This window comes from Trichomycterus rosablanca, chromosome 19 (genome assembly GCF_030014385.1).
Source record: "Trichomycterus rosablanca isolate fTriRos1 chromosome 19, fTriRos1.hap1, whole genome shotgun sequence".
NCBI classification, from domain to species: Eukaryota; Metazoa; Chordata; class Actinopteri; order Siluriformes; family Trichomycteridae; genus Trichomycterus; species Trichomycterus rosablanca.
Genome location: NC_086006.1, coordinates 3,270,059 through 3,290,360, shown reverse-complemented (window position 1 = coordinate 3,290,360; position 20,302 = coordinate 3,270,059). Strand labels below are relative to the sequence as shown.

Here is a 20,302-nt window from a genome sequence, read left to right as displayed (position 1 = left end):
TACAGCTATAATTAATATACCTTTAAATATGAAAATGCAATAGCTAAATAAATACCTGTATGGGTGTGTATAATAATGATGTGTTAGTGATTATTTGGATTAACCAATCGTGCTGTGCCATTTAAACACATGAATAAATTATACTGAGATAGAAGAGTGGCAATGTTAAGCCAAGTTAGCAATAGGGCAGTAACTGGGAAGTGTGTGTGTGTATGTGTTTACAATGGCAGTGGGTTAAGAGGATGTGAGAGGTGCTCCTCTCTGTGGGAAAGTATGGTGACCCTCTGATGCCAGTGCCAACTTCACCACAGAGAGCAGTGACCGGCTGGCAGAGCTCAACTGACATAAGGCTTCACCCAGGAGCTGGGAAAATCCCTGCGGATCTCATTCCAACTGTCGTTGCAACTACTCACACAAGTGTGTGTTTGTGTTTGTGTACATTTGTGTTTGGTTGTCTTTGAGTAAGTGATGCCAGGGATGGGCAAAATTTTACATTGGAAACTGATCAAAATAAACTAGGAAAAACCGAGATGGAAAAACTAATACAGTGCTTTGTATTTTGAAAATACAGAAATACATTTTGTATGAAATGATTAGTACAGCTGTTGTTGATTGAGGGTTTTGTTAGCACTCTGCTGGATAATAGCTGACACAAGCACAAGCTTTGCCTGTTAGCCCTAATCCAGCACAATGAATACCAAGAAAAAATAGGTTTTCTAATCTATGTTAACTTGACCAGAGTTGTACAAAACTTTGCATGACATTGTGCTGCATAAAATACTGATTTAGATTTCATAGAGCTTAATAATTTAGTAAAGCTTGTTAAATAAAAATGAGGCACATTTTGTACCCAAGATTGGCATGAGCAAATGATGAAAATCATGTGAGTTTAAGACTGTATAGGTTCAGTGTACCCGTTATGCCAGATAATTAAAAAGTTGCGAGAGGCGCAATTTTAGATTAAGAACATTGTGAAATTAAAAACGTGTCAGTCATTGTACATTGTATTGGAGCCAAGAGGGTTAAGATCCAGGATTTAAACCCACAACCTTCCATTCAATAGCCCAAGTCTGACCTTGGGCCGACTAGACTACCACTGTCCCAACTAGGAACGGTAAAGTTACAGTGAATAAAATATCACTTTTAAAATAAAGCAGGTTACTGCATATTGAACAACTAATTACAGAGATGACAGTGGGACATGGGACCCCCTCCCTCAACGTTAAGGTGTTATTACATGATCCTAAATGCACTAGAATCGCATACAAATTATATTACATTTTCACCAGACAAAATATTTTCTGTATTTTAAAAATACAAAAATATAGCACACAAAAGCATTTTAATACAAACTACATTTCAAAATTACAAAATAGTATTGCGCATTTTTAATATTTCGTACGCATGCATTAGAAATACTGCCCATCCCTGTGTGCTTGTATCTCTGATTCTGAGCAGCCAGATGTTGGTTGTGCTGCCAACTACAGTGTTTGTTGAGTGTGTGTGTGTGTCTTGTGCGAGTGCATTGTGCTGCAGCAGAGCGATCCTGAGACGGGCACACGTGGCCGTGCTGGGCGCGGCTCAAGCTGGCGTCCCTCGTGTGCCTGGGATGGTGGAGTTGTTCCTCATCTTCAGAAACCCTCGATTCTCTCTCCTCTTCCCGTCCTCCTCATCGTCAGGGGGCAGCTGCTCCAGTCTGGAACAGAGAGGGGCTGAACCCTGAGAGATGAACTGAGGGAGGATCCAGAACTTTCCACTTCACTCTCACCACCCATAACTGTAACCTGAGAAGAGACTGCAGTCAGTACAGCACAGCGTGGTGGGATGATGATGATGATGCTGCTGCAGTGCTCTGCTCGGTACTCGGTTCCCACCCAGCAACGCTACAGAAATGACTGAAACAAGTAAATGAAATGAAATCCAGGACCTACCCTGATCTTTACAGTGCTCATTCGATTAATTCCTGCGTCTCAGAGAACTGAGAAAGAAAGAACAAGAGATTCTAAGACATCCTGCTAGAATCAGAATCAGCTTTAGCATGTTTACACGTTTCTGGCTGTTGTTAGCTCTCTACTATATACAGAGAATACATTATACAAAACGCTATGCAAACAATGTACAAATATAAAAAAGCTAGTAAAAAAAGCTAGAATTTAACTACAATGCGTTTTTAATATGCACACTTGAAGAGCAAATTCTACAATACATATCTTCAAAAACCACAAATGAGATGAATAAAGATGGTTAATATGCTAAACTATAATAGCTAACCATGAATATCAAATACTTATGTAAAAGGACTCACACACTTTTTACTGTGTTGGTAAGTTTGTGGTTCAGATTGAAACCAGTGCCCATGTAAATGTAGAGTTAGTAATTAGACACAGACACCGTGTGATATTAATTTGAAACACTCACCTGTTGGCTAGAGTTAGCTGAGGGTGGCGTCGCCACCTTTTGCTCCGATGAGGGGTTTGCAGGGGCGGAGCCTGGCAGGTGAGTAGCACGCCAGTAGATGTCCAGGTATTCGGCTAGATGCTCACATGCATCCTCCAGCTGATTCTCATCCAGGATGACATCAAACATTTCCTGATGCGGTACACAGAGCCACAGAGTAAGCTGAAAGTCTAGTGTGTGATAGACGTGTTGCTGACCGTATGAGACTCACCGGCGGGCACTGGACGAGTTTGTCTCCTGCCATCATTTGGACATTTAAGTGTTTGCTTTGAGACTTTCCCCTCGACTTAATGAGTCTTTGGAGAACCTAAAAATAAACATGATTGTTGGGTAACATTAATGAAACATGTTAGCTCATCTCTTATTAACCAATCTCATTTATTTTCTACCTTTGGTGATGACACCTTGACATAGACGATGATTGGAGCGAGGGAAGTCTTTGTTAGCTGTGCAGGGTGGTTAATGGTGTCTGCGTCCAGTACCACCAACTGCAGACTCTTTGCAAGCTCAAATATCCTCTCTATTTCACTTTGGACCTCAGCTAAAATGACAAAAATCAAGCTACTAACATTAGCAACGGTCATGATATATAAATGGATTCACGAGTTGCTAAACTCTCGGTGACAATGCTCCTCTTACCTAAACTCGAGCGCGTGTTGGACCTTTCCATGATGGCCTTCTTATTGAGCACAGATCTTTTAGCTAGAGACAGATCCGCGGTCACTCGTGTGATGGAGATTCTACCAAGCGAAAGGCACAACATTCCAATATATTGGTGTTTGGAGACTTCAGAACAACCAATGAGAGTAAGAAGTGCATGACTTTGTTCTTACCTCCCATCAAACCTGTGTTTCAGGAAGTCGAACAGTGCTTTCTGCATCATATCTGTCACCTACGTGAGGGGCAGGGGGTAGTCATTATATTCCACTCTTAACATTCATTAATTCATTCATTCATTAAACTGGAGAACACGGAAAAGACCCACACAAATATGGGGAGAACATGCAAACTCCACACAGAAATAACCCAGACTGCTCCATCTGGGAATCAAACCCAGGACCTTTTTGCTGTGAGGAGACACAGCGCCACCCCACCCTTAAAATAAGCAAGAAAATTCCTGATGACTAAAATAAACAGGGGCAATTTTATACCCTGTATGCCCCTCTCTGTCCCGAGTATGTTCTTGTCATGTGTCTATTGGTTTTGTGAGGCACCGGACCCACCTTGACCCTGACCTGGGTGAATTAATTAGTAAAATGACTTCTGCAGCTCTTTTATTCATGTATCGTCTGCTTTACCACCACTTTGTCCTGGTCAGGGTCGCAGTAGGTCTGATTTAGTGACAAGTTGCCAGTCCATCACAGGACACACACACACACTGCAATATGTAGTAGCTCAAACGGGCCTGACTGAATGTGTTCTGTCTGTGTAAGGAAACCCACACAGACACAGGGAGAACATGCAAACTCCACATGCAAAGAAAGGACCCCCAAATTGGGGAATCAAACCCAGGACACTGCACCACTGTGCCACCCATGTTACATGTATAGGTGTAAATTTTAAAAAACATTTGTTGTATCCTGATCCTACCCATCAGCAAACGATCCACTGTACCTCATAGCCTTTCAGTGAGGGTCCAACCAGCACCACTGGCCTCATGGAGGGTACCACGTCATAGGGTGGAACATGCTCTGTCTGAAATGATCAAGAACAGATGAAACGTTCTCCTCAGTGCTTTATACATAAATGTGACCTGGATGTGTCTGTTGCATAGATAAAAATCTGCAGACACGCAGAAGGAGGCTGAAATAACCATGAACTGATGCACAAGCATACCATTACACACGTTGGCTGTTACCTATTCACCTGTTTACTTGTGTTACTTGTGCCATAGACAACAAATTAGGAATTATCACCTTAAAAGCGGACTATAAGGTGCTGGGAGGGTAAGGGTTTGAATCTCAGCTCTGCTACTGGCCGGCCAGGCGCCTATACAGGCAATGATTGTCTCGTCCAAGAGTGGGATTTGCCATAGGGGATTCCTTATGACTGCTGCAATTACGACCCCTGCTGGCTGATCGATGAGCACTTGCACAGAGACAGAGAATAATTGGGATCGGTGATTGACTCTCTGTGCGCTATACAGATCTCCATATAAACCTGTCTCATACACATCAAGAGAAGCAGTCGGCTACTGCACACAGGTCGGATGGGGTGTGTGATAGTCTCGGCGCTTCTCGGTCAGTACTGGAGGTCTGCAGCAGCACATTTACATTACATTTTTGTACATTTGGCAGACGCCTCTATACAAAGCGATTTACAGGACTGTGACAGTATATAGTCTAAGCAATTGAGGGTTAAGGGCCTTGCTCAAGGGCCCAACAGCACCAACCTGACAGTGGTGCTGCTTGAACCAGTGACCCTTCTGATTACGAGTCCAGTGCCTTAACCACTAGGCTACAACGTCCCTAGAGGAGCAGTAGAGGAGGTGAGATGCAATCGGGTACTTGGATATGACTTGCGAGGGAAACTGGGAGGGGAAATGAATACAAAAACTGTCAGCCTCTAATCTTACGCCAACGTAAATTTAACTTGACTCTGGACGGCACCACATATGTGCCCACAGCTTCTAATTATTTTTTTGATGTATTGAGGTTATTTTGCTGTTTCTAACACAGGTTTGGTGTCCCTTAAGCGTTCCTCTTATAGACCACGCATTCTTTACTGTCAAGAACAAGTGTGTTAGAGTGTGTGTGTCAGCTGCATTGTGGGGTAGTGCGGTATTACTGCATGTGTTTAAAAACCTACCTGTTTCTGCTTCTGTTTAGCTTTTAGAGGGCAAGAGAAAATATTTTAGAACAATGTGGGCAAAAAAAACAATCGTTACAGGTAATACACAGCTGTTCCACCTCTAAACATGTTATAAAGCATGATGCTTACACACCGCTGTAATATTACACAACTGGTTGAGAAACGGTTACCTGAAGACGGAGGAGTCGATCTCCAGCCTCCTGACTGCGCATTCCCTGCTTTCCTACGCCAGCGTTAGAATGAGAGCACAGACGTGAGTAAATAACGCATCTATACAGCTTACAGTATGATTAAAGCGTACTGGGAGTGGTCATGCTGTATCTTTCAGTCAGTATTGTATAACATGCTAATTCAGACCTCTGTGCAGCTTTCTGCTCCTGTTTGATACGCATAGCCTCCAGTTTAGCCGGGCTCGGGATGAAGCTGATGTCAGCCCCCTCCTTCACCAGCCGCCCGATCCACCAGTCATTATTGTACTTCTGCAAAAACAAACAAACACCAATTATTAAAAAAATTCTATTTATGCATTTCCCTAATTTTTCTCCCAATTTAGTCATATCCAATTACCCAATTTGTAATAACACCTCTACTGCTGCAGACCTCCACTCCTGACCGAGAAGAGCCATGACTAACACACACCTCCGACATGTGTGCAGCATCGACCTTCTTGTTTATACGGGGAGCTGTATCATGAACGGGGAGTCACGCATCGTTCCCTGTACAGCCGCCATTGACCAGCCAGCAAAGGTCATAACAGCAGCAGTTATGAGGAATCCCTACAGCCCCCCTCCCTTTCTCGGATACGCCCGGATGTAGGTGCCTGTCCGGCAGTCAGCAGAGCTGAGATTTGAACTCGCAAGCTCAAGTGCTTTACTGCTGCACCACAGAGCGCCCCAAAAACATCAGTAAAATTGAATTAAATAATAATAAGAAATAACAACAGTAAAATTAATCATGTTTTTAACTTTACTGAATAGCAGTAATTATTAATTTTTTTTATATTGAATTAGTATATATTGATAATTAACTAATAATAATACATATTGTTTATACATAATGAATAATTATTATATATATTTAACTTGTATTCATGGCAATTAATTACAATAATTCTAACATTTACATTTTTCTGCATTTAGCAGACCAAAGCGACTTACATTACTGTGACAGTATATTGTCTAAGCAACTGAAGGTTAGGGGCCTTGCTCAAGGGTCCAACAGTGGCAACCTGCCAGTGGTTGGGCTTGAACCAGCAACCTTTCAATTACTAGTCCAGTAACTTAACCACTAGGCTACAACTGCCTACAAACAAATAATAACGATAACAAATAATATACATTTAAAAAATGGTAATAATTTTAACATTATTATTATTATTATTATTATTATTATTATTAATCACCTCTTTGATATGGAGAAAGTCTTTGGCTTCAAAGTTAATGGCAGCACCCTGGACTGGACAGTCTTCGTCCAGAGCACCACAGTAGCTCACATTGGTTCTGACCGCGAAAGCTACCGGCTTGCTCTGAAACGGAGAACATACAAAAGCTCTGAAAGTGCAACAGTCCTGTATAATGAGTCACCGTTGTGCTGAAGAGAACATCAGGAATCAAATAAGTAGGAAGGAACAGAAGACATAAGAAGCATGAGAAGAAAGTGACGACTCACTTTGGCTCTTTCGAGCTGCAGCACGGCCTGGCGCTCGGCTTCTCGCCGAGACGCCTCCTTATCCTCCTCCAGGGACAGGTCGGAGTCCGAGGGTCTACTCGTGTAGGAATCAGCTGAACCCTGCTCGAGAAAATGAGAAGCAGTGCGAGAGGGGAGAGAATGGAGAGAAGGATTGCAGGGGATATCAAAACAAGAGAAAGAGAGACAGAGAGAATGAAGATTTTTAGATTATCTCATCTTATTTACTTAATTGTTTTTGAACTGCTGTGGTCATGGCACATCAGTCATACTATTTTATTGGCAAAGGCGGGAAACTCCCAGAACAGGTCACCAGTCCACCACAAAGGACACACACACACACACACACACACACGTAGGGCAGTTTCTGGTAGCTCCAATTGGCCTGACCGCATGTCTTTGGTCTTGTAAGAGGAAACCAGAGCATTAAAAAAAAAAACACACAGACTCAGGGAGAACATGCTAACTTTACACAGAAAGGACCCTGGCCACCAAGTCAGGGAATCCAACCATTTATGAGCCAAACTAACAGACTGACTGAAAATACAAAATCAGCGAAACTCGGCGTTGCCACCGGTCGGCTGGGTGCCATCTAGCGGGCAAAATTGGCAGTGCCTGCAGGGAGGGATAACCGGAATATGTGGGCGGGGTCTTCAAACGCTGTGTAAGGACCCTGATTAGCAGATTGAGGTGCCTGTGCAGAGTGCATGGGTGGAAAAGGGTTCCGTTAAGGGCTGCACGCAGGTCGAAGGAGGCGGGAGCAGCAATATACCCACCTCAACTGCAAAATATCGGGGATCCCCAGCAGTGGAAGAAAAATTTACTACACTAAATTGGGAGAAAATGGGAGAAAAATGCATAATTTCATTTTATATATAAAATTAAATCAGAAGAGGCTACAGGCTGATTAGCTCTTAACTGTGCTTCAGTCTCTGTCTTACAGCTTCTCTTCACACATTTATGGAAGGTTTATGGGGGTTTCTGTTTATGATGAATATGAATTCCTTGTGGGTTGTCTTCTCAACCTTGGCAAGAGACCACTGTTCCATATGAAGTCACCAGCTAGAGGCAGTCATGCCCACTAACAAGAAATGCCACAGAAACATGCTACAAAACTAAACTAAATGACATTTGACACCTTTTTACAGCACAAAAAGGCCAAAAATACTTGTAATCTCAAAACGTTCGATAGTAAATGGTTTACCTGATGGACCAATGTGTTAAAGAAAATGAGCTTAAATGTGTGGGTGTGTTTTTAGCCCCTTATTTGTTTCTCTGATGTATACTGGTATAAAAGCTCTAGTGATTTGTGAACCAGAACAGCATCACTCATCAGTCAGGGAGGGTATAAGCACTCTAATGTAATGTATTATTGATGATATACGGTAGTGGGAATGATAATCTGGCGGGATGCTCTCTTTCTCTCTCTCTCTCTCTCTCTCTCTCTCTCTTTAAAAGCTGCAATGACTTGGCACATTCCTTCCAGCTCTTGAGTATTTTCAGTAGAAGTGTTAATTGAGCCTTTACAGAATAATAAAGGTGGGAAATCCTTGCTGTGGTCTTGAGGACAAAAACATGTTGAGTAACCAAATACACAGAAATCTGTAGTTATGTATAAAATCTTTGGGTGTGGCTTAAACCAGTGCCTTTTTGATTACTAGTCCAGTACCTTAACCGATAGGCTACAACTGCCTGTCATGAATTGAACCAAAGTGGAAAACAATAATATACAAAATGACATTGGAGCTGGATGATGTGGCTAAAAAGTCCATATTTAAATACATAATCTTATAATATTTTTAAAGATCAGTTTAATATATTAAATATTGTATATTATTGTCTAAATAATCACACTGCATCCACTATTTCATAAACAATTACCGTGAACAGTCTGTTACAGTATATACATAGTATCAAACAGTAGGAGCTTATACATTCATTCATTTTCTTATCTGTTTATCCAATTAGGGTTGCTGGGGGGGTGCGGTTGGTGCTGGAGCCTATCCCAGCTTTTTCAATGGCCGCAAGTCCATCACGGAGCAGACACACATACACACACATGCACACACACACACACACACACACACACACATACTTATACACACACCCATTCACCTATAGGGCAATTCAGTGTCTCCAATTAACCTGACTGCATGTTTTTGGACTGTGGGAGGAAACCCACGCAGACACGGGGAGAACATGCAAACTCCACACAGAAAGGACCCGGACCGCACCGCCAGGGGATCGAACCCAGGACCTTCTTGCTGTGAGGCGACAGTGCTACCCACCGAGCCACCGTTCCGCCCGGAGCTTATACAGAGTTCACTTTTGTTTTAAAGTTTAAAACATCCTAGCCGGGTGGCTCGTATGTGCTCATATTATTTGATTATTTGTCTAACCTGTCATTTTTCTCACTATAAACACTGATATACTGTATTTTAGAAAAGATGCGGCCAGTTTTCTTTCTGTGTGGAGTTTGCATGTTCTCGCAATGTTGCATGTCGAGTTTCCTACGGGTGCTCCAGTTTCCTCCCACAAGTACAAAGACATACAGTCAGGTTAATTGAAGCAACTAAAATTGTGTGAGTGTGTGTGTGTACCCTGTGATGGACTGGCAATCTGTCTGTTTCCAACCTTTCACCAAGTGAATCAGACCCACTGCAACCCTGACCAGAATAAAGAGGCAGTAAAACAGACGATAATATTTATATGATAAATAAAATACTGAATTAGGCCAGTCTACAGCTGACTTTAGGCTTCGTCTCTTCCACCCCTGGGCAACAAACTCACCCAGATAGGATTGGAATACCTGTATGTGTCTCATGGGCTCAGATAATGCATTACGTTTCATTAAGAGAACATGAATACTCCAGAGCAGCTTGTCACAAGTCAGCGTATCCCGGTTTACCTGTGTGTACTCAGCACTTCCTCTAAACAGACACTCCCGGAAGACCGTGCAGTCTCAGCAGGGCACAAAGGTGCAAGACTCCTCACAAAGCAGCCAGCAGCACCCACATAGCGTTCCTAAATATAGTTCCCTATCTGCTGCAGCTATCTGTGCTCACTTACTGGTGTTCCCTACTCCTCCTTACTGTTCCACTCCTCTTCCTCTTTCTCTCTATGTCTCGTTCTCATCTCGCTTCCTCCTTCCACTGTTTTTATGTCTCTAGACTTCCAAAAATCACCTCATTACTTAATTTGGATGGCGGATATCATTAAAATATCAAAGATAGCTCAGGGCTGCAGGCTCATGGTGTTTCCACTGGTGAAAGAAACAAAGCATAATTAACCACACACACACACACTTTCCAAGATGGCAGATTCTTATGTATGATTAAATAGATCTTCCCCTTAATAAAGATTTTAATTTAAAAGACATTAATCCTCCTCGAGGGGTTCCTTATGTTACACTGATCTTTTACTAGGCAAAATAATGATTAAAATAATAAGTAAATAATAAAAATGTTCTGATCTTAATATGATTCAATGTTCACATCATACACTTTGGGAACATAAACACAAAATCAACCATGACATTAAAACCACCGCCTAACAGGCTGCCAAATTACTCCGAGCCACTGAGACATGGACTCTACAGGACACCTGAGAGATCCTGTGGTATCTCAAGCAGGTCCATCAACTTAGCCTTCAATGAGTTTTAGCCACCTAACAACCTGTCATCTGGCCATAATAATTTGGCCTTTATTTAAGTCACTCAGGTCTTTATGCTGATCATATCTGCTGCATTTAATGATCTGTGCACTACAATTAACTACTGTACCATCAGTCCAACATTTAATACATTCCTGACCGTGACGTGAACAACAACAGTGCCATGCACATGGTGGCCACATCAACGGTGGTCCTAATGTTTTGGCTCTTCGTGTCTTGGAATTCTCAATCATTTTTGTAACTGTTTTCTTTGTAACTAAATGATTGGCTAACTCACAAATCTTTTATTTATTCTTTTCATAAATACGTTTTATACATTATTTATTATGAATTGGTCAAAAAAGGTACACACAGCAGATTATCAGTTTGTAATAATTGTGTGATAAGTTCTATAATGTCTATAATCTGTATTTAGTAGTATGACCTCCTATTCAGGGAAAGGGAGCATAAATGGCTACAACTTCAATGGCTGGGTCAATATAAATAGGGCTAGTTTGACCCTTCCTTTTTAAAAGAGTACAATAAGCAGTTGTATGATAACACAGTCGGGCAGAAAATCCAGATAATTACCTTATGCAGAGAGAAAATTAATGTTAGTGTGGTTTTTGTCCGGGGTGAAAACCTTTAAGCCCATGATGATGTAAAGCTTGCTTAACTGGGGACGTCACTTGTTTCTCAGTGGCTTCTAAATGATGCAGAGCAAAACGTGATTCCACTGTCGGTGTCACGGTGGCTCAGGGGGTAGCACTGTTGCCTGAAAGCAAGAGGGTCCTGGGTTCGATCCCCAGGCGGGGTGGTTCGGGTCCTTTTCTTTGTTTCCTCTGGGAGCTCCAGTTTCCTTCCACAGTCCAAAAACATGCAGTCAGGTTAATTGGAGGTACTGAATTGTCCTATATGTAAATGTGTGTGTGTGCCTTGTGCCCAGTGAAAAACTGAGAGGCTCCAGCACCCCCCCGCGACCCTGATTGGATAAGCAGTTAAGAAAGTGAGTGAGTGAGTGAGTAATTCCTCTGCTTTATCTACTCTGTAAGAGATTCAGAAAATCAAGGTCTATTCCATTATATGGGAACAGAAAAGTCAACAGATTTAGTCAGTCACAACCACTAAGGAGTATTCAGGAGGCCATGCCACAAAGAAAAACAGCATTTTAGACTTGTTGCACACGACCAGATTAATAGGTAGTTTAATAGGTAGATTAACTGTTTATTAATCCAGATGAAATGTATACGCCCTATTAACACATTCAGAATCAGAGTAGAAGTGGGCGAGGTTTGTTTACGAGAATGCCTTTACCTTATAATAGAGACGTGTAATCCTGTTAAGCTCCCTTTAAATTGAAGTCGGGGCTGAGACCACACACCCACGCATTCCGTTTTCCATACGCGTACAGTTTACCGCGCATCAGCCACGACCTTTTTTCGGATGGAACGACGGGCTCAGCAGTTAGCAGTGCAAGAGCGCAATCGATAGTGTAACGTAATCCCTTAAAAGACACACGGCGCAGCAACTTCATCCGCTAAAAGTGCTTCCATAAGTCCTCCATCTCACCCATAATACCATAATACTTCTGCACATCGTGCACATCAGTCAGGCTCATTACAGGCTCGTTACAGCATCATAACTCACGCAGGGAGGAAATGTTCGGCAAACCTCGTTGTAAACCAGTTTTAATAATAACAGGGAACCACCGAGCCATGATTGTTGTTTTGCTAATCCCTCTCTCTCTCTATGACTGAGATGCCATGATAAGAACAAGTTTCCAGTTCAGGACAGAAAGCAGTACACAACACCAGTCGCAAACACTTTCCAGTATGAACACCACTTCTTACATAATGTGTACTTATTTTCCAGAATGTGTGCCCTATTTTTCATTCAGAACGCCTGGATCTTGTGTGTGTTTTTGTTGTTGAACGTTTTTGGCTCATCATAATGTGAAGGCTGAAGAATGAATATTCGCCCACATGCAGCTATAATGGAGCAAAAACTACACACTGTTTAAAGGTGGGGGGTGATATGGCACAATTCAAATATTATAAACATAAGTTCTTGCACACTCATTTTGCACAATTGCACTTTTTTTTTTTACTTTAAATTGCTTTTTGTCTAAGTATTCTACACTTTTTACATTTAAAACACATTTCTGTTCTGTAGTAATATTTTTTGTCCAATTTTGTGTAATTACTAATGTGGCTAAGCAGTCACAAAAGCATTTCCTTGCCAGTTGTACTGTGTTTGGCAATATGTAAGACATTTGTAATAACTCGACACTGCCAGTCGCTGGAGTCTGAGACAGGGGCGGAGCCAGGGGGTGGCCAGTGGTGGCCATGGCCACCATAAATAAATCTTCGGCCACCCCTCCGGCCCCCCCATCACCGCTTTGCCGGTGTTACGGAGAATTCAGTTCCCCCTGTTTCCCCTTTAACGCGCATGTGCAAAAATCATGACGTTTTTTTCAGTCGCTTCGTTGAGCGTCGGTTTATTTGGAATATGTATTTATAGCGGTATGTTCTTTTCACATTTCATGTTGTATGTTAGGTAGTTTGTGATTAAATACATACTTTAAAGTACTGAGTGAACTACTGTCAGAGGTTTTATTGCTCCACCGCAAGTCAGAGGTTTTCACACTGCTGTCTTCAGCCTTGCTGTCAATCAACTAGAATTAACGTGTCAGATTTATTTGTAAATAAATCCTAATACAGGACATGCTCTTATTCACACACTAGTTTAAGGTTATTCATCTCAGCTGCACTACCATTTACTTTCAAGAATAGTTTCATTCATGGTGATCTCTCTCGTTCATTTAAACTTCACAAACTGCATCCATGTGATTTTAAAATTAACAAACAGTATGTAGAACAAGTTTAACCTATAGATCAGTCCATTATACTAACAACACAGGGGGGAACACATTTACCTGGAGACCTGGGGAATATGGTTCCCCACATGTATATCACTGTGTGTGTAATTATAAAACACTACAGTGATGCTGGTGATGTTAACTGTTGTTATTATGTAGAACAAGTTTAACCTATAGATCAATCCATTACACTAACAACACAGGGGGGAACACATTTACCTGGAGACCTGGGGAATATGGTTCCCCACATGTATATCACTGTGTGTGTAATTATAAAACACTACAGTGATGCTGGTGATGTTAACTGTTGTTATTATGTAGAACAAGTTTAACCTATAGATCAATCCATTACACTAACAACACAGGGGGGAACACATTTACCTGGAGAATATGGTTCCCCACATGTATATCACTGTGTGTGTAATTATAAAACACTACAGTGATGCTGGTGATGTATTTAACTGTTGTTATTATGTAGAACAAGTTTAACCCATAGACCAGTCCATTATACTAACAACACAGGGGGGAACACATTTACCTGGAGAATATGGTTCCCCACATGTATATCACTGTGTGTGTAATTATAAAACACTACAGTGATGCTGGTGATGTATTTAACTGTTGTTATTATGTAGAACAAGTTTAACCTATAGACCAGTCCATTATACTAACAACACAGGGGGGAACACATTTACCTGGAGACCTGGAAAAAATGGTTCCCCACATGTATATCACTGTGTGTGTAATTATAAAACACTACAGTGATGCTGGTGATGTATTTAACTGTTGTTATTATGTAGAACAAGTTTAACCTATAGATCAGTCCATTATACTAACAACACAGGGGGGAACAGATTTACCTGGAGACCTGGGGAATATGGTTCCCCACATGTATATCACTGTGTGTGTAATTATAAAACACTACAGTGATGCTGGTGATGTATTTAACTGTTGTTATTATGTAGAACAAGTTTAACCTATAGACCAGTCCATTATACTAACAACACAGGGGGGAACACATTTACCTGGAGACCTGGAAAAAATGGTTCCCCACATGTATATCACTGTGTGTGTAATTATAAAACACTACAGTGATGCTGGTGATGTATTTAACTGTTGTTATTATGTAGAACAAGTTTAACCTATAGATCAGTCCATTATACTAACAACACAGGGGGGGAACACATTTACCTGGAGACCTGGAAAAAATGGTTCCCCACATGTATATCACTGTGTGTGTAATTATAAAACACTACAGTGATGCTGGTGATGTATTTAACTGTTGTTATTATGTAGAACAAGTTTAACCTATAGATCAGTCCATTATACTAACAACACAGGGGGGAACACATTTACCTGGAGACCTGGAAAAAATGGTTCCCCACATGTATATCACTGTGTGTGTAATTATAAAACACTACAGTGATGCTGGTGATGTATTTAACTGTTGTTATTATGTAGAACAAGTTTAACCTATAGATCAGTCCATTACACTAACAACACAGGGGGGAACACATTTACCTGGAGACCTGGGGAATATGGTTCCCCACATGTATATCACTGTGTGTGTAATTATAAAACACTACAGTGATGCTGGTGATGTATTTAACTGTTGTTATTATGTAGAACAAGTTTAACCTATAGATCAGTCCATTACACTAACAACACAGGGGGGAACACATTTACCTGAAGACCTGGAGAATATGGTTCCCCACATGTATATCACTGTGATGATTCTTTTTTTTTTTAATGCAAACTACAGGCACACACACATTTTAAGAACAAAATATCTGTATTAGAAATTAGTGTTAAACTAAATTATGCATATATTACAATTATGCAAATATATAATAAAGAAATCCACCTCAATGCAAATTAAAACTTAAATACATATTTATAGCTTAATAGAAATATATATATTTTTAAACGAAATAAAATAAAATCTGGGATGGTGCCCTGGGATTGACTAGCATCACATCCATAGTGCACTCCTGCCGTACGTCCAGTTTCCCCAGGAACAGTTCTGGATCCTCCACGGCCATGACCAGGATAAAGCAGTTACTAAACAGAAATGAATGATTAATTTACTATCTACTTTATAAATAAACTAAAAGAGCAACATAAAATAAAATACAGCAACAAGCAAACTTTTTAGAAATAACATCCCAGTTAACCTTGGTCTAATCTTCAGTACATGCCGGACAATGAAGGTCTTCCTCTACTGGTGGGTTGCCAACACATGACTGGTGGTACCAAAGAAATAGTAATAATGCCTTAATTTTATTGGCTTTTTCATTGCACCATGCTATTATATACAGTGTATCACAAAAGTGAGTACACCCCTCACATTTCTGCAAATATTTCATTATATCTTTTCATGGGACAACACTATAGACATGAAACTTGGATATAACTTAGAGTAGTCAGTGTACAACTTGTATAGCAGTGTAGATTTACTGTCTTCTGAAAATAACTCAACACACAGCCATTAATGTCTAAATGGCTGGCAACATAAGTGAGTACACCCCACAGTGAACATGTCCAAATTGTGCCCAAAGTGTCAATATTTTATGTGACCACCATTATTATCCAGCACTGCCTTAACCCTCCTGGGCATGGAATTCACCAGAGCTGCACAGGTTGCTACTGGAATCCTCTTCCACTCCTCCATGATGACATCATGGAGCTGGTGGATGTTAGACACCTTGAACTCCTCCACCTTCCACTTGAGGATGCGCCACAGGTGCTCAATTGGGTTTAGTCCATCACCTTTACCTTCAGCTTCCTCAGCAAGGCAGTTGTCATCTTGGAGGTTGTGTTTGGGGTCGTTATCCTGTTGGAAAACTGCCATGAGGCCCAGTTTTCGAAGGGAGGGGATCATGCTCTGTTTCAGAATGTCACAGTACATGTTGGAATTCATGTTTCCCTCAATGAACTGCAGCTCCCCAGTGCCAGCAGCACTCATGCAGCCCAAGACCATGATGCTACCACCACCATGCTTGACTGTAGGCAAGATACAGTTGTCTTAGTACTTCTCACCAGGGCGCCGCCACACATGCTGGACACCATCTGAGCCAAACAAGTTTATCTTGGTCTCATCAGACCACAGGGCATTCCAGTAATCCATGTTCTTGGACTGCTTGTTTTCAGCAAACTGTTTGCGGGCTTTCTTGTGCGTCAGCTTCCTTCTGGGATGACGACCATGCAGACCGAGTTGATGCAGTGTGCGGCGTATGGTCTGAGCACTGACAGGCTGACCTCCCACGTCTTCAACCTCTGCAGCAATGCTGGCAGCACTCATGTGTCTATTTTTTAAAGCCAACCTCTGGATATGACGCCGAACACGTGGACTCAACTTCTTTGGTCGACCCTGGCGAAGCCTGTTCCGAGTGGAACCTGTCCTGGAAAACCGCTGTATGACCTTGGCCACCATGCTGTAGCTCAGTTTCAGGGCTTCTTATAGCCCAGGCCATCTTTGTGAAGAGCAACAATTCTATTTCTCACATCCTCAGAGAGTTCTTTGCCATGAGGTGCCATGTTGAATATCCAGTGGCCAGTATGAGAGAATTGTACCCAAAACACCAAATTTAACAGCCCTGCTCCCCATTTACACCTGGGACCTTGACACATGACACCAGGGAGGGACAACGACACATTTGGGCACAATTTGGACACAATTTAGACATGTTCACTGTGGGGTGTACTCACTTATGTTGCCAGCTATTTAGACATTAATGGCTGTGTGTTGAGTTATTTTCAGAAGACAGTGTATGTACAGTGTATCACAAAAGTGAGTACACCCCTCACATTTCTGCAAATATTTCATTATATCTGTTCATGGGACAACACTATAGACATGAAACTTGGATATAACTTAGAGTAGTCAGTGTACAACTTGTATAGCAGTGTAGATTTACTGTCTTCTGAAAATAACTCAACACACAGCCATTAATGTCTAAATAGCTGGCAACATAAGTGAGTACACCCCACAGTGAACATGTCCAAATTGTGCCCAAATGTGTCGTTGTCCCTCCCTGGTGTCATGTGTCAAGGTCCCAGGTGTAAATGGGGAGCAGGGCTGTTAAATCTGGTGTTTTGGGTACAATTCTCTCATACTGGCCACTGGATATTCAACATGGCACCTCATGGCAAATAACTCTCTGAGGATGTGAGAAATAGAATTGTTGCTCTCCACAAAGATGGCCTGGGCTATAAAAAGATTGCTAACACCCTGAAACTGAGCTACAGCATGGTGGCCAAGGTCTTACAGCGGTTTTCCAGGACAGGTTCCACTCGGAACAGGCTTCGCCAGGGTCGACCAAAGAAGTTGAGTCCACGTGTTCGGCGTCATATCCAGAGGTTGGCTTTAAAAAATAGACACATGAGTGCTGCCAGCATTGCTGCAGAGGTTGAAGACGTGGGAGGTCAGCCTGTCAGTGCTCAGACCATACGCCGCACACTGCATCAACTCGGTCTGCATGGTCGTCATCCCAGAAGGAAGCTGACGCACAAGAAAGCCCGCAAACAGTTTGCTGAAGACAAGCAGTCCAAGAACATGGATTACTGGAATGCCCTGTGGTCTGACGAGACCAAGATAAACTTGTTTGGCTCAGATGGTGTCCAGCATGTGTGGCGGCGCCCTGGTGAGAAGTACCAAGACAACTGTATCTTGCCTACAGTCAAGCATGGTGGTGGTAGCATCATGGTCTTGGGCTGCATGAGTGTTGCTGGCACTGGGGAGCTGCAGTTCATTGAGGGAAACATGAATTCCAACATGTACTGTGACATTCTGAAACAGAGCATGATCCCCTCCCTTCGAAAACTGGGCCTCATGGTAGTTTTCCAACAGGATAACGACCCCAAACACAACCTCCAAGATGACAACTTCCTTGCTGAGGAAGCTGAAGGTAAAGGTGATGGACTAAACCCATTTAGCACCTGTGGCGCATCTTCAAGTGGAAGGTGGAGGAGTTCAAGGTGTCTAACATCCACCAGCTCCGTGATGTCATCATGGAGGAGTGGAAGAGGATTCCAGTAGCAACCTGTGCAGCTCTGGTGAATTCCATGCCCAGGAGGGTTAAGGCAGTGCTGGATAATAATGGTGGTCACACAAAATATTGACACTTTGGGCGCAATTTGGACATGTTCACTGTGGGGTGTACTCACTTATGTTGCCAGCCATTTAGACATTAATGGCTGTGTGTTGAGTTATTTTCAGAAGACAGTAAATCTACACTGCTATACAAGTTGTACACTGACTACTCTAAGTTATATCCAAGTTTTATGTCTATAGTGTTGTCCCATGAAAAGATATAATAAAATATTTGCAGAAATGTGAGGGGTGTACTCACTTTTGTGATACACTGTATGTCCTTGACTTTCCCTCTGGGATTAATAAAGTGATCTATCTATTATAGCCTGTGATGGATGTGACAGATGGTACCACCAGTCATGTGTTGGCAACCCACCAGTAGAGGAAGACCTTCATTGTCCGGCATGTACTGAAGATTAGACCAAGGTTAACTGGGATGTTATTTCTAAAAAGTTTGCTTGTTGCTGTATTTTATTTTATGTTGCTCTTTTAGTTTATTTATAAAGTAGATAGTAAATTAATCATTCATTTCTGTTTAGTAACTGCTTTATCCTGGTCATGGCCGTGGAGGATCCAGAACTGTTCCTGGGGAAACTGGACGTACGGCAGGAGTGCACTATGGATGTGATGCTAGTCAATCCCAGGGCACCATCCCAGATTTTATTTTATTTCGTTTAAAAATATATATATTTCTATTAAGCTATAAATATGTATTTAAGTTTTAATTTGCATTGAGGTGGATTTCTTTATTATATATTTGCATAATTGTAATATATGCATAATTTAGTTTAACACTAATTTCTAATACAGATATTTTGTTCTTAAAATGTGTGTGTGCCTGTAGTTTGCATTAAAAAAAAAAAGAATCATCACAGTGATATACATGTGGGGAACCATATTCTCCAGGTCTTCAGGTAAATGTGTTCCCCCCTGTGTTGTTAGTGTAATGGACTGATCTATAGGTTAAACTTGTTCTACATAATAACAACAGTTAAATACATCACCAGCATCACTGTAGTGTTTTATAATTACACACACAGTGATATACATGTGGGGAACCATATTCCCCAGGTCTCCAGGTAAATGTGTTCCCCCCTGTGTTGTTAGTGTAATGGATTGATCTATAGGTTAAACTTGTTCTACATAATAACAACAGTTAACATCACCAGCATCACTGTAGTGTTTTATAATTACACACACAGTGATATACATGTGGGGAACCATTTTTTCCAGGTCTCCAGGTAAATGTGTTCCCCCCTGTGTTGTTAGTATAATGGACTGATCTATAGGTTAAACTTGTTCTACATAATAACAACAGTTAAATACATCACCAGCATCACTGTAGTGTTTTATAATTACACACACAGTGATATACATGTGGGGAACCATTTTTTCCAGGTCTCCAGGTAAATGTGTTCCCCCCTGTGTTGTTAGTATAATGGACTGATCTATAGGTTAAACTTGTTCTACATAATAACAACAGTTAAATACATCACCAGCATCACTGTAGTGTTTTATAATTACACACACAGTGATATACATGTGGGGAACCATTTTTTCCAGGTCTCCAGGTAAATGTGTTCCCCCCTGTGTTTTTAGTATAATGGACTGATCTATAGGTTAAACTTGTTCTACATAATAACAACAGTTAAATACATCACCAGCATCACTGTAGTGTTTTATAATTACACACACAGTGATATACATGTGGGGAACCATTTTTTCCA

General features: G+C 41.5%; 1 protein-coding gene and 1 long non-coding RNA gene across 2 annotated transcripts; one reads left to right on the top strand and one right to left on the bottom strand.

Annotated features, from left to right (window-relative positions):
* Positions 1–1,267: 1,267 nt before the first annotated feature.
* Positions 1,268–12,139, bottom strand: cacnb3b (calcium channel, voltage-dependent, beta 3b). The gene is made up of 14 exons (XM_063016009.1): positions 11,987–12,139; positions 6,937–7,056; positions 6,671–6,793; positions 5,626–5,747; positions 5,439–5,491; positions 5,266–5,285; positions 4,072–4,152; positions 3,291–3,349; positions 3,097–3,197; positions 2,847–2,998; positions 2,669–2,764; positions 2,419–2,589; positions 1,932–1,978; positions 1,268–1,784 (listed from the first exon to the last, which is right to left on the bottom strand). The coding sequence occupies exons 1-13, from the start codon at positions 12,137–12,139 to the stop codon at positions 1,949–1,951; spliced, it is 1,281 nt and encodes a 426-aa protein (XP_062872079.1). The 3' UTR covers positions 1,268–1,784; positions 1,932–1,948.
* A 770-nt stretch (positions 12,140–12,909) lies between these two features.
* LOC134333798 (uncharacterized) lies at positions 12,910–19,308 on the top strand. The gene is made up of 3 exons (XR_010015415.1): positions 12,910–13,127; positions 18,901–19,001; positions 19,115–19,308. It is a non-coding gene; the product is annotated as an uncharacterized LOC134333798 (long non-coding RNA).
* The last annotated feature ends 994 nt before the right edge of the window (positions 19,309–20,302 follow it).